Here is a 13,752-nt window from a genome sequence, read left to right on the forward strand (position 1 = left end):
TCAACTTGGCCATTCCTTCACCAGCAGACAGTTTGCATCTAATTTCAAACTTGATGGACCCAGAGACGTATCCGGCCGCCTGGCCCTTAGTCTTTACTCCAAGCCAAACCCAATCCTGTAATTTGCTGAAAGGCCACTTAAATTTCTCTCCACAAATACTTTATCTTTTGAAACATCCTACACCACAAATATATGATCTATTTTGAACTATCTTTCCCCAGCTTAAATTCCTACTTCATTAAGACCTACTTTACCAACTTCAACTTCTATCACCAAATTTACAAACTAAGCTATTTCTCTACTATTACTTGGAACTCAAATGTCGTCTATTGTGACTCCTGTCGTCGACCTCATATGTCGTCTATGGGATTGTTGTTCTCCTCATGTTACCAACCTCTGCAACCTCAAAAGAAATATAATTTCTTTGGGATCTACAATTGAGCAATTGAAGAGTAAAAAAAGCGATGTCACGGACAAGATCGATCGTGCCGAGTCAGACTTAGTAGAACCAAAGGAACGCACTGGTGAAGTGAAGGATTGGCTCACCAGGGTTGAAGCAATAGAGCAAGAAGTTGCTGGAATTTTAGAACAAAATCAAATACGCGATTCACGTGGTTGTTGTTATTGTCCTAGTCGTTCAAATAATTGTTGGACTCATTACAAGCTTAGCAACTTAGTGATTGAAAAGTTAACAACAGTGAGGGAATTGATTAGGGAAGGAGAATTTAGAGTTGTTGCTGAAAGATGTCAACAACAACAGATTCAAGAGATACCAACAGCAGCTGGGGTTGTCGGTATGGAACCAAAGCTTGAAGAGTTGTTGAAGTTTGTTACTGAAGATGATCAAGTTAAAATTCTAGGTATATAGGGGATGGGTGGAGTTGGTAAGACTACCCTCCTGAAGAAACTCAACAATGAATTGTCCAAAACGAATTTGGTGATTTGGGTTGTGGTTTCTAAAGATATGAACTTAAATAGCGTTCAGAAACAAATAACAGATTCACTTCGGTTGAATCTGCAAGGAGAACCAGATTTAAACACAACAGCTAAAGAAATATTCAGGGTGTTGAGAAAGAAGAAATTTGTGTTGCTTTTGGATGATATTTGGCAACGGATTGATTTACAAAGCATAGGGGTTCCCGCTTTCGACTCTAATAGTAGTACTCATGAAACCAACAAGTCTATGGTCGTTTTCACTACTAGATCTGAGGGTGTTTGCGGGCAAATGGAAGCCCATAGAAAGATACAAGTAGACTGCTTAAACGAGAGCGAAGCTTGGATTCTGTTCCAACAGAAAGTAGGAAACGAAGTGATAAATGGTCACCCACAAATACCTGAGCTTGCGGCAGTTGTTGCAAATGAATGTCGTGGTTTACCTCTGGCACTCGTCACTATTGGTCGAACTATGGCTGGCAAGAAGACGGTACCTGAATGGAGGCACGCAATAAATGTATTACGTAATTCAGCGTCAGAGTTTGAAGGTATGGATGAGGAAGTTTTACCAATTCTAAAGTTTAGCTATGACAATTTACGGAACAAACAATACAAATCTTGCTTCTTATATTGTTCACTGTTCCCAGAAGATCATCATATTAATACCGGAGAACTTATCGACTATTGGATAGCCGAAGGATATATAGACGTCTTTAAGAACATAGACGAAGCTCGTGACCAAGGTCATGACATCATTGGAAATCTCAGGAGTGTGTCTTTGTTGGAGACCTATGGCAACCCAATTATCGACAGTGTTAAAATGCATGATGTAGTTCGAGATTTGGCAATTTGGATAGTCTCTGACTATGGGAGAAACAAGGGAAAATATTTGGCCGATGTTGGTTTAGAACCTAGACTGGATGAATGGGACAAGGCTGAAAAGATATCAGTGAAGAAGGATTCTCGTCATAATATTAATCTTTCAACAAATTGTTCTAATCTGTCAACTTTGATATTTTTAGCTGCGCCCGAGAAAAAAAAAGAAGAAAGTGGGTTCAACAAAAAAAGAAAGATTGGTTGTCTGACTTGTGACAATATGCTTAAACTTAGAGTTCTAAGCATACAGAGTAGTGCTTCTATATCTCCAGCAAATATTGGTCAACTTTCTGAATTACGATACCTCAATCTACCGTGTACAAGGTTAAATTTTTCTCTAAACGAGTTAAAGTCTTTGGCGAAGTTAATGTTCTTACGTATGGGGAGAAGTAGTATTAAATTGCCTAGTGGGGTGATACCTTGTCTTGCACAATTGCGAGTGTTGGACATGTATGATTCTGACTTCAAGGACTGGGAAATGGAGGGGTGTGTAAGTCTAATGGAATTGGAGAGCTTGAAACATTTGAATGAACTTGGGATCAGAATAGGCAATCTTGTAGCTCTTCAAAAGTTGGTAACCACCTCCAAATTTCAACTCATCACAAGAAGGCTATTCATCACAGAATGTGAAGGTATGACCTCTGTCTCACTGTCAAAATCTTCACATTCTTTAAGTCTTTCTAACATGAAGAATTTAAAGGAACTTGACTTATATGATTGTTCTGAGTTGAAAGAGTTGAGAATCAGCCCTTGGGGGATGCAAACCTTGGAGTATCTAAGTCTGTGGTGGTTACCAAAGTTAGAGATTGTGTGGGACAATAAGCAGATGGTTTTGCCAGCAGCTGATCAACTCAAAGAAGAGCAGTTGGTTCTTTCAAACCTTCAAAATGTGAGCATTAGTGGGTGTGAATCAATAAAGAACCTTACATGGCTTATTTATGCTCAGGACCTTAAAAGCCTTGATTTGGTAGTTATGGATGGAATAGAAGAAATAATTTCTGATGGGTTTCTAGTGGACGACGACCATACAAAGTTAAATTTGTTTTCAAATCTGACAGATCTAAGGTTGGATGATCTACCGAACTTAAGGAGCATATGTTCGAATAGTTTGGCTTTCCCGGTTTTGGAATATATATACATAAGATGCTGTCCTAAATTGAAGAAGCTACCTCTCCACAACAACAGTAACAAAAATAATACTTTAATAGGTATTGACGGGGAGAAAGAATGGTGGGATAGTTTAGAATGGGATGATGACACCGTCAAAGACCACTTTTCTTCTGTTGCATTCTTGTATTGAGTTGATAGAATTAAGAATCAACCCTTGGGAGTATCTAAATTTGACTCTGTTACCAAAGTTAGTGGGGGATAATATGCAGCTGGTTTTGTCTAGTCAACATGAGCTGGAGTTGTGTCTTCCAGACCTTCAAAAATGTGGAAGAAAACCTTAAAGCATTTCACTTTTTTTTTTTTGTTGTTGTTGAAAGTTAAAGCATTTCACTTAGAGAAGATGGATGGAATAGAAGAAATAATTTCTGATGGGTTTCTAGTGGACGACGACCATACAAAGTTAAATTTGTTTTCAAATCTGACAAATCTAGTGTTGTATGATCTACGGAACTTAAGGAGCATATGTTCGAATAGTTTGCCTTTCCCCGTTTTGAAATGGATAGACATAACAAGGTGTCCTAAATTGAAGAAGCTACCTCTCCACAACAACAGTAACAAAAATAATACTTTACAAAGTATTCTTGGGCAGAAGATATGGTGGGATAGTTTAGAATGGGATGATGACACCGTCAAAGACCGCTTTTCTTCTGTTACAAGCTTCTATTGAGTTGATAGAGTTGAGAATCAGCCCTTGGGAGATGCAAACCTTGGAGTATCTAAATTTGGCTCTGTTACCAAAGTTAGTGGGGGATAATATGCAGCTGATTTTGTCTAGTCAACATGAGCTGGAGTTGTGTCTTCCAGACCTTCAAAAATGTGGAAGTCTATGGTTGTCATAAACCATTTCACTTAAATCGCTTACTTCTTAATTTTGGGTTGTCTTCTTTATAATTTGTAATTATCATACTAGAACTTTCAAAGTTTATATAAGATAAAAGACCTAAAATATCTATATAATATTATTGCTAATTATCATAGATTGATTGAGAATATAATAAGTAAAGAAGATAATAAATAGTTGGTACGCAATTAGGATTTAAAATTTAAAAAAGAAAAAAGTCCAAAATATTTGAAACGGTTGTTCGGTGGAGTCAAGTAGGTTCATCTCGGTCTCGGTCTAGATCGGCCGAGATAGACGAGAAACTCGAACCCTAACTCAGTGTTTCGGTCGAGTCTCGTATTGGAGAGATCCGAGACTGAGTCGAGATACGAGATTCTCGGCCATTTGGGCCGACACAGGCTATGTAGTTCCCCTACTCGGCCTTACCTTTTTTGGATGAAACTAGAGTAGATGTATTCCAAAATGAAGAAGGTATTTGCAAACTCAAGCTATGGTAGGAAGGCTTAGAATAGGAAGATGAATCAAAAGGTCAAAAGTTTTTCAGGAGACCCGATACAAATCTAACTAAATTAAAACTTATGAAATCATCCTGAGATCACTACGATATCAGCTTTTACGAGACAGAACGAATGGACCAGCTCGAACTTGATGATTTAGAGGTTACCTGCTCTTGGTTTTCATGAAACTTGTGGTTATTACATTATTCACTTTCAAGTTTTGAGCCACATAACTCTTAACTGTGGGTATTGTTTGTATTGGTAATATAGCAATATACAGATGGATGAGGATGAACACTACGACAGAAAACTGGAGTCTGGGCTATCTATTACCCTGTCTATCTATTACACGTTTGTCTTCTCCTTCACTCTGTATCGAGTTTTTATTTTTCCCGCCATTGCGTTTTTGTCGTCCTCAAACTCTGACCCCTGTGTTTCACCAAAACAATCATCTTTAGATCTTGGATAGGTGGTGTTAATTCATTCATAAACACTCGGTTGAATAAAAGAAATGCTAGTAAAGAGGTAATCTTACTCGGCCACTGAGACGTTTAGTTCCCTCCCAAGACTAAGTGAATCAAACTCAGATAACAATTTTGAATACTTGTTATCTTGGATACTCTTTCGCACTAAAACATCTTCTTCCCAACTCATCGGAACTTCCATATCCCTAAGAAGAAACCACAGAACCAACATAATACGTGCTAGTTATACGTCAAAACAACAATTAACAATGTTAAACTTTAACGATTTATTTATATGAAAGAATAAGAAGATAGATTATGACATACCCTTCAAGACACTTGAATTTGCAGTAGTTTCTTTTCTTGATTGTGTATTTGCCAAATACATCCTTGAGTTTTTTCGCCAGCTTGGGTATCTCCTTTTGCGATCGAATATCCAAAACTTTCATTACTTGGATGTACATTGTATTTACATTTTGAACATCTACAGTCCAAACAAAGATTAGATGTTCATTAATCTTGTTCTGTTTCAATAGCTCAGATACAGTCCTATCGATGTTTTTTAGGTTCTTCTGCTTCGAGGAACGATCACGCCATCCACTTGCTAGCTTTATCAAGAGATCAACTACTTCAATCCGAGTCTTGACATGCTTTATCTTACAAAAAGCATTCAAAAATCCATCTCCAAAGATAACCTACAAAATGGAGACGAATGAGTCCAGTAATGCTTTATTAGTTCAACTTCAGAAAGATAACGAAAAGGAAGCAACTTATTACCGTCCATCTTGCTTCCCTAAAAAGTGGCCAATACATAGTGTTTAAATTAAGAAATGGGTCACGCTGGACAAGGTCGTATAGTATTGCTCTGGATAATCTCTTGTCATCTTCGGCATAAAAATAACATTCACGGTCCTTCGCATCAAGTACTAATTTCCTCCAAACCGAATCACTTTTGATTAAAGTTCGCCCGTCTCCCACAATCCACAGACAGTACCGTGCCCTTGTAAGAGAGACATTTGTTCGTTGAGGATTGGAAAGGAAACCCACTGACCCATTCGGGTTGGACCGAACGGTGGACAAAATTATGACATCTTCCTCACCACCTTGAAACCCATCAACCGATCGAACACTCACCACGAAATCACTATTTGATCCATATTTGCCAAGTTTCTCTGTGAGGGCAAGTACTTGTTCTTTATATTGGGATATAATACCAACACTAACCCTCTGGTTAGTTGAAACACATGCTGCATTTAAGCAAAAACTCATTCAAAGAATAAAAAAGTAAACATTGTTATATGAATGAACAAGAGTTGTCAAAAAGGATCACCTTTGAAAAGACTTCCAACTATTTCACAAATTACTGCAACTTCCACCATATTTTTGCAGCTATGGGTGGCGTCGAATTCCTCGCCCCCATAAGAAACATCTATAAATGAATAAGGTCCATACATATCTCCTTGAAGCAATTCTCTTTTGTAACTTTCATCTTTGACATTAGGGGCATCTGAAATCTGATTTTTGTAAAACTCGGCATTTGGAAACGCGCTTATGGAAGGATGCATTCTAAACTGAGTACTTAAAAGATGCCTTTTGTAGCCCAGCGACACCATTCTCTCAAAAAGACTTCTTCCGAATTGAGCCTCCTCAGAGATCTGGCAAAGAAAAATAAATCCAACATTAGAGAATATTAGCATTATCCCACATTGCCTGGGCATTAGAATTCTTTAACTGTACCTTGCTGTGGACTAGAGCGGGCAACTGACGTTCGTCACCTATGAGAATCGCGTGTTGAATACCAGGAAGACGCAAGGGAATGGCTGACTCGCATTCTTTAAGTTGGGCAGCTTCATCGATCACCACGACCTTTGTTTTATCAATTCCATATAACTTCGCGCAGCTAGACGAAGTGCAGAATATAAGGCAAGCATGTTGCAAGCAAAAGTCTCCCACCGAACCTTTCACAATGTCGTTAGAAACCGAAAATTTTCTAATGGTTTTAAGACTTTCAAGGCATTCCTTTTTTGTCTTACTTAACATGACTAGAGACGAGTCACAAATATAGTCGATAGTATTAGAGTTGGAAAATAATTCCTTCATGTTTTCATCTGTAAGAGAGCCACTATCTAACAAATTTGTCAAACGCTCGAGCAACTCAAGGGCTTTATACATGTTTTCCACCATTTTGACAGGAAGTAATGAGGTTGGCATGTGAGTGCTGATTTGTTTTATACAATTCCTTATTTTCTTCCGAGTGAAACCAAATTCCATTTTCACAAAGTCCCCGATTGTAAGTTCACTATCTAATGTTTTATCCTCCATTTCTTCACATTTTCTCTCTTCCAAGTATTCAAGGTACTGCTGATTTGCTTTTTTGAGCAAATATCTCATTGAATCTAAATACTCGCCCTTTTCGCCCTTTTCGCCCTTTTCGCCCTTTTCGCCCTTTTCGCTCTTTTCGCCCTTTTCGCTCTTTTCGCCAAGCATCCTAAAGCACTCATTTAGTTTTTTAACACGGTAATCGAAAAAGATATCTTGTAAATGTTCACGTTCGCCGATCTTCATTCGATCCTTATTCCCAAGTAACACTATATCTCCCAACCCATAACCTCCATATTTCATTTCTTCCCTAACAATTGCTAATAACCGAGAAGCGACTTCAACAACTGCATTGTTAGTTGGTACACATATAACAGTTTTGCAGTTCATCTTTAAAAGAACAGAAAGAAGAGTACCGACTGTTTTCGTTTTACCAGTGCCCGGAGGACCCCATATAAGCTTTACAGAGTTTCTATGATCACATCCAATAGCCAAAACTGAGCTTAAAACCGCATCAAGTTGAGTCTCGTTCAAATTACACGAATTCAAGTCTTTGCATTCATCTTTCTCTAGCACAGAGTCGAGTCCTTGAGGACAAATGCTGCAGCTTTCACTAACCTGTACAAAGTAAATAAAAATAGAATAAGCAAATTTGATGTTAAAGATTTGACGTTAATACGTATTTGATGGTTAACAACAGATTTGACATTAATAGGTATTTGATGGTTAACAACAGATTTGACGTTAATAGGTATTTGATGGTTAACAACAGATTTGATGTTGATATGATCGGGTCAAGCTCCCGGCTGTCATTATATTGACATAGAGGCCCTTATTAGCATACCCCAAATCGCATGAGCATTAGAATTAGTACAAGTCTTGGCCAATGCTTTCCTAGCGAGCCAGTTTTGAAGGAAGTGAGGCCCAATGGGCGGGACACTAGAGGTACGTAACTCTTCGGCAGGGCTTTTCCGGCAACCCGATTTTCAAGGAGAGTTAGGCCAAATGGACTCTAACAATACTAAGATTGTAAAATACCCACGAAAAAAAGAAACAAGCATATATAAAAGAAAATGAGGCTTACCATAGGAGACGCACACAAAACCTGCTCAATTATGTCTGTGTTCCCTCTATGAAGAGCTTGCCATATACGATCATTTGATACTAGATTCGTAACACAAACAGCAAAAAGCGATCCAATTTTTTTCTTCCGACCTTGTAAGTCCACAATCGGTTTTAATGCAAGGATGTGGATAGTCTCAGTAAAATATTTCCTATTATACGATTTCGATAACACTACAGCAGGAAGATATGGCCTTTGGGGTCTATTCAAGTAATCGACAGACGAGGGTGTTACATCGGAAAAAGCAAGTATATCATAAGTGCTCAGAGAGTCGGGATTGTCAACTGTCAAATCGTAATAAAAGTTGTTTGGTGCTTTATGATTCCAATCACCTCTCTTGATTGATAAAATTCTATAGATAGGAGACTCACTCAGGTTGTTCTTATAACTTGAGAAAATTTCAGTACGTATTTCCTCAAGAAGAGGATAACGAAATGAGTTTAAGTAATGCTTAACCGACGCGAATGTGTCTGGAATCTTTTCTACCTGAAGAACAATGAAACAAACAATCCAGCTTCTCATTAGAATTCTAGTGGTTGCAACAATATGTCCGTCTGGAATATATATATATCAATGGACCGAAACCCATTAGTTTTCTATTTGCAAAGATGAAATGAAACAAGCAAGTTGTGTTTCTCGAAACCCAACGGAATATATATATATCAATGGACCGAAACCCATTAGTTTTCTATTTGCAAAGATGAAATGAATCACTGAGTTCCTAAGTAAGAGTATTTGAGTAATTATTGATTGTTCTAAAATTTCATTAACTTCTTTCTTTGTAGCTTCAACCCTTTCGAGCCAATTCTTAACTTCATTAGTGGGTTCTGCTAAGTCTGACTTGGCACGATCGATCTTGTTTATGACATCCTTTCTTTTACTCTCCAATTGATCAATTGTAGATCTCAAAGAATTGAGATTTCTTTTGAGGTTGAGGAAGTTGGTAATGAGAGGAGGACAATAACCCCATAAAATCTATGGGATTGTTGTTCTCCTCATGTTACCAACCTCTGCAACCTCAAAAGAAATATAATTTCTTTGGGATCTACAATTGAGCAATTGAAGAGTAAAAAAAGCGATGTCACGGACAAGATCGATCGTGCCGAGTCAGACTTAGTAGAACCAAAGGAACGCACTGGTGAAGTGAAGGATTGGCTCACCAGGGTTGAAGCAATAGAGCAAGAAGTTGCTGGAATTTTAGAACAAAATCAAATACGCGATTCACGTGGTTGTTGTTATTGTCCTAGTCGTTCAAATAATTGTTGGACTCATTACAAGCTTAGCAACTTAGTGATTGAAAAGTTAACAACAGTGAGGGAATTGATTAGGGAAGGAGAATTTAGAGTTGTTGCTGAAAGATGTCAACAACAACAGATTCAAGAGATACCAACAGCAGCTGGGGTTGTCGGTATGGAACCAAAGCTTGAAGAGTTGTTGAAGTTTGTTACTGAAGATGATCAAGTTAAAATTCTAGGTATATATGGGATGGGTGGAGTTGGTAAGACTACCCTCCTGAAGAAACTCAACAATGAATTGTCCAAAACGAATTTGGTGATTTGGGTTGTGGTTTCTAAAGATATGAACTTAAATAGCGTTCAGAAACAAATAACAGATTCACTTCGGTTGAATCTGCAAGGAGAACCAGATTTAAACACAACAGCTAAAGAAATATTCAGGGTGTTGAGAAAGAAGAAATTTGTGTTGCTTTTGGATGATATTTGGCAACGGATTGATTTACAAAGCATAGGGGTTCCCGCTTTCGACTCTAATAGTAGTACTCATGAAACCAACAAGTCTATGGTCGTTTTCACTACTAGATCTGAGGGTGTTTGCGGGCAAATGGAAGCCCATAGAAAGATACAAGTAGACTGCTTAAACGAGAGCGAAGCTTGGATTCTGTTCCAACAGAAAGTAGGAAACGAAGTGATAAATGGTCACCCACAAATACCTGAGCTTGCGGCAGTTGTTGCAAATGAATGTCGTGGTTTACCTCTGGCACTCGTCACTATTGGTCGAACTATGGCTGGCAAGAAGACGGTACCTGAATGGAGGCACGCAATAAATGTATTACGTAATTCAGCGTCAGAGTTTGAAGGTATGGATGAGGAAGTTTTACCAATTCTAAAGTTTAGCTATGACAATTTACGGAACAAACAATACAAATCTTGCTTCTTATATTGTTCACTGTTCCCAGAAGATCATCATATTAATACCGGAGAACTTATCGACTATTGGATAGCCGAAGGATATATAGACGTCTTTAAGAACATAGACGAAGCTCGTGACCAAGGTCATGACATCATTGGAAATCTCAGGAGTGTGTCTTTGTTGGAGACCTATGGCAACCCAATTATCGACAGTGTTAAAATGCATGATGTAGTTCGAGATTTGGCAATTTGGATAGTCTCTGACTATGGGAGAAACAAGGGAAAATATTTGGCCGATGTTGGTTTAGAACCTAGACTGGATGAATGGGACAAGGCTGAAAAGATATCAGTGAAGAAGGATTCTCGTCATAATATTAATCTTTCAACAAATTGTTCTAATCTGTCAACTTTGATATTTTTAGCTGCGCCCGAGAAAAAAAAAGAAGAAAGTGGGTTCAACAAAAAAAGAAAGATTGGTTGTCTGACTTGTGACAATATGCTTAAACTTAGAGTTCTAAGCATACAGAGTAGTGCTTCTATATCTCCAGCAAATATTGGTCAACTTTCTGAATTACGATACCTCAATCTACCGTGTACAAGGTTAAATTTTTCTCTAAACGAGTTAAAGTCTTTGGCGAAGTTAATGTTCTTACGTATGGGGAGAAGTAGTATTAAATTGCCTAGTGGGGTGATACCTTGTCTTGCACAATTGCGAGTGTTGGACATGTATGATTCTGACTTCAAGGACTGGGAAATGGAGGGGTGTGTAAGTCTAATGGAATTGGAGAGCTTGAAACATTTGAATGAACTTGGGATCAGAATAGGCAATCTTGTAGCTCTTCAAAAGTTGGTAACCACCTCCAAATTTCAACTCATCACAAGAAGGCTATTCATCACAGAATGTGAAGGTATGACCTCTGTCTCACTGTCAAAATCTTCACATTCTTTAAGTCTTTCTAACATGAAGAATTTAAAGGAACTTGACTTATATGATTGTTCTGAGTTGAAAGAGTTGAGAATCAGCCCTTGGGGGATGCAAACCTTGGAGTATCTAAGTCTGTGGTGGTTACCAAAGTTAGAGATTGTGTGGGACAATAAGCAGATGGTTTTGCCAGCAGCTGATCAACTCAAAGAAGAGCAGTTGGTTCTTTCAAACCTTCAAAATGTGAGCATTAGTGGGTGTGAATCAATAAAGAACCTTACATGGCTTATTTATGCTCAGGACCTTAAAAGCCTTGATTTGGTAGTTATGGATGGAATAGAAGAAATAATTTCTGATGGGTTTCTAGTGGACGACGACCATACAAAGTTAAATTTGTTTTCAAATCTGACAGATCTAAGGTTGGATGATCTACCGAACTTAAGGAGCATATGTTCGAATAGTTTGGCTTTCCCGGTTTTGGAATATATATACATAAGATGCTGTCCTAAATTGAAGAAGCTACCTCTCCACAACAACAGTAACAAAAATAATACTTTAATAGGTATTGACGGGGAGAAAGAATGGTGGGATAGTTTAGAATGGGATGATGACACCGTCAAAGACCACTTTTCTTCTGTTGCATTCTTGTATTGAGTTGATAGAATTAAGAATCAACCCTTGGGAGTATCTAAATTTGACTCTGTTACCAAAGTTAGTGGGGGATAATATGCAGCTGGTTTTGTCTAGTCAACATGAGCTGGAGTTGTGTCTTCCAGACCTTCAAAAATGTGGAAGAAAACCTTAAAGCATTTCACTTTTTTTTTTTTGTTGTTGTTGAAAGTTAAAGCATTTCACTTAGAGAAGATGGATGGAATAGAAGAAATAATTTCTGATGGGTTTCTAGTGGACGACGACCATACAAAGTTAAATTTGTTTTCAAATCTGACAAATCTAGTGTTGTATGATCTACGGAACTTAAGGAGCATATGTTCGAATAGTTTGCCTTTCCCCGTTTTGAAATATATCGACATAACAAGGTGTCCTAAATTGAAGAAGCTACCACTCGACAACAACAGTAACAAAAATAATACTTTAAAAAGTATTGAGGGGAATAAGGAATGGTGGGATAGTTTAGAATGGGATAATGACACCGTCAAAGACCGCTTTTCTTCCTACTTCAGGCAGAATCATTTTTGGAGTTTTGAAAGAGTTGAGAATCAGCCCTTGGGAGGTGCAAAGTAACCTTGAAGTATCTAAATTTGACTTTGTTACAAAAGTTGGGAGGTGGGAATTGGGGGATTATAAGCAGCTGGCTTTGTCTGGTCAACATGAGTTGGAGTTGTGTCTTTCAGACCTTTAATACGTGGAAATTTATGGTTTTCGGTGAATGATCTTCCAAACTGAAAGACGTTTTCATGTCTACAGCTTATATCGTTTATTGATTTAGTCAACTTAAAAGAGCATATGGTCCCATACCTTCGTTTCACCTGGGTAGCTAACTGTTCCAAACTAAAGAAGCTATTTCCAGACTAAGGTTGTGTTTGTTTTATTTATTTATGTCTGAATATGAATTGGCTGAATCTGAATGGACTGAACTGAATTGGCTGAATCTGAATTGACAAAATTCAGATGTTTCTTTTTTAAATCTGAACTAGGGTATACCCCGTGCCCTAGGGCACGAACAATCGTATCAATTAAATTTGATGACTTTCAATATTTATTGTTGCTATATAGTGGACCATAATTTTTTGGTATTCTATTTATTATTTATTTTCTTTTATTTCGTTTTTCTTAAATTAGTTATTTTATAAGAGAGATTTTAATTCCTTTTTTTACCCCTTGCAATATCTTTTGTTTCTTTTTTTTTTCTCAAATTAGATATTTTGTTTCTAAGAAAGATTTTTTAAATAGGTTATTTTATTTCTACGAAGGGCTATATCTTAAATTTCGGGAAGGGCTTCTAGACAATATCCCTTATTAAATAACGATTCTGTTTTATATAATAGTTATTTTCTTTTATTTCGTTTTTCTTAAATTAGTTATTTTATAAGAGATTTCAATTCTTTTTTTACCCCTTGCAATATCTTTTGTTTTTTTTTCTCAAATTAGATATTTTGTTTCTAAGAAAGATTTTTTAAATAGGTTATTTTATTTCTACGAAGGACTTTTTGTTTCTAAGAAAGATTTTTTAAATAGGTTATTTTATTTCTACGAAGGACTATATCTTAAATTTCGGGAAGGGCTTCTAGACAATACCCCTTATTAAATAAGGATGTTTGTCCCAGTCATCATTTTCCCTTCTGTTTTATATAATAGATGATTAGATCTGAAAATTTAAAGTTACAATTATACCCCTAATTAATGAAAAATATCTCATTTTTTTGTCCTTTATCCCTTGGTTAAATAAAAACCACAGAACTATAAACTTTAAAACCCTAATTAAATCTCTAAAAACATCAC

At 37.2% G+C, this 13,752-nt stretch overlaps 3 protein-coding genes and 1 pseudogene across 5 annotated transcripts in view; 2 read left to right on the forward strand and 2 right to left on the reverse strand.

Annotated features, from left to right (window-relative positions):
• Nucleotides 1-13,752, reverse strand: part of LOC147563974 (small ribosomal subunit protein eS24z) — a 37,595-nt gene that overhangs the window by 4,653 nt on the left and 19,190 nt on the right. The window lies entirely within an intron of this gene.
• Nucleotides 268-3,781, forward strand: LOC147563976 (putative disease resistance protein At5g63020; annotated as a pseudogene). The gene is made up of 2 exons (XR_015226180.1): nucleotides 268-3,107; nucleotides 3,219-3,781. The product of XR_015226180.1 is annotated as a putative disease resistance protein At5g63020 (transcript).
• On the reverse strand, nucleotides 4,473-8,783 carry LOC147563977 (helicase SEN1-like). 2 transcript variants are annotated; one of them, XM_086642391.1, is made up of 7 exons: nucleotides 8,185-8,783; nucleotides 6,519-7,718; nucleotides 6,112-6,436; nucleotides 5,559-5,953; nucleotides 5,109-5,476; nucleotides 4,853-4,987; nucleotides 4,473-4,746 (listed from the first exon to the last, which is right to left on the reverse strand). In XM_086642391.1, exons 1-7 carry the CDS (start codon nucleotides 8,743-8,745, stop codon nucleotides 4,701-4,703), a joined length of 3,030 nt encoding a protein of 1,009 aa, XP_086498517.1. In that variant the 5' UTR covers nucleotides 8,746-8,783; the 3' UTR covers nucleotides 4,473-4,700. The 2 variants fall into 2 exon arrangements, with proteins under 2 accessions (XP_086498517.1, XP_086498510.1); XM_086642384.1 differs by having other exon boundaries at nucleotides 5,559-6,028.
• Nucleotides 9,230-12,888, forward strand: LOC147563978 (putative disease resistance protein At5g63020). The gene is made up of 2 exons (XM_086642471.1): nucleotides 9,230-11,711; nucleotides 12,248-12,888. The coding sequence occupies exons 1-2, from the start codon at nucleotides 9,634-9,636 to the stop codon at nucleotides 12,255-12,257; spliced, it is 2,088 nt and encodes a 695-aa protein (XP_086498597.1). The 5' UTR covers nucleotides 9,230-9,633; the 3' UTR covers nucleotides 12,258-12,888.

The sequence above is a fragment of the Eschscholzia californica genome, unplaced genomic scaffold (assembly GCF_041429995.1).
Source record: "Eschscholzia californica isolate CP2 unplaced genomic scaffold, dmEscCali1.0.p SCAF_1, whole genome shotgun sequence".
NCBI classification, from domain to species: Eukaryota; Viridiplantae; Streptophyta; class Magnoliopsida; order Ranunculales; family Papaveraceae; genus Eschscholzia; species Eschscholzia californica.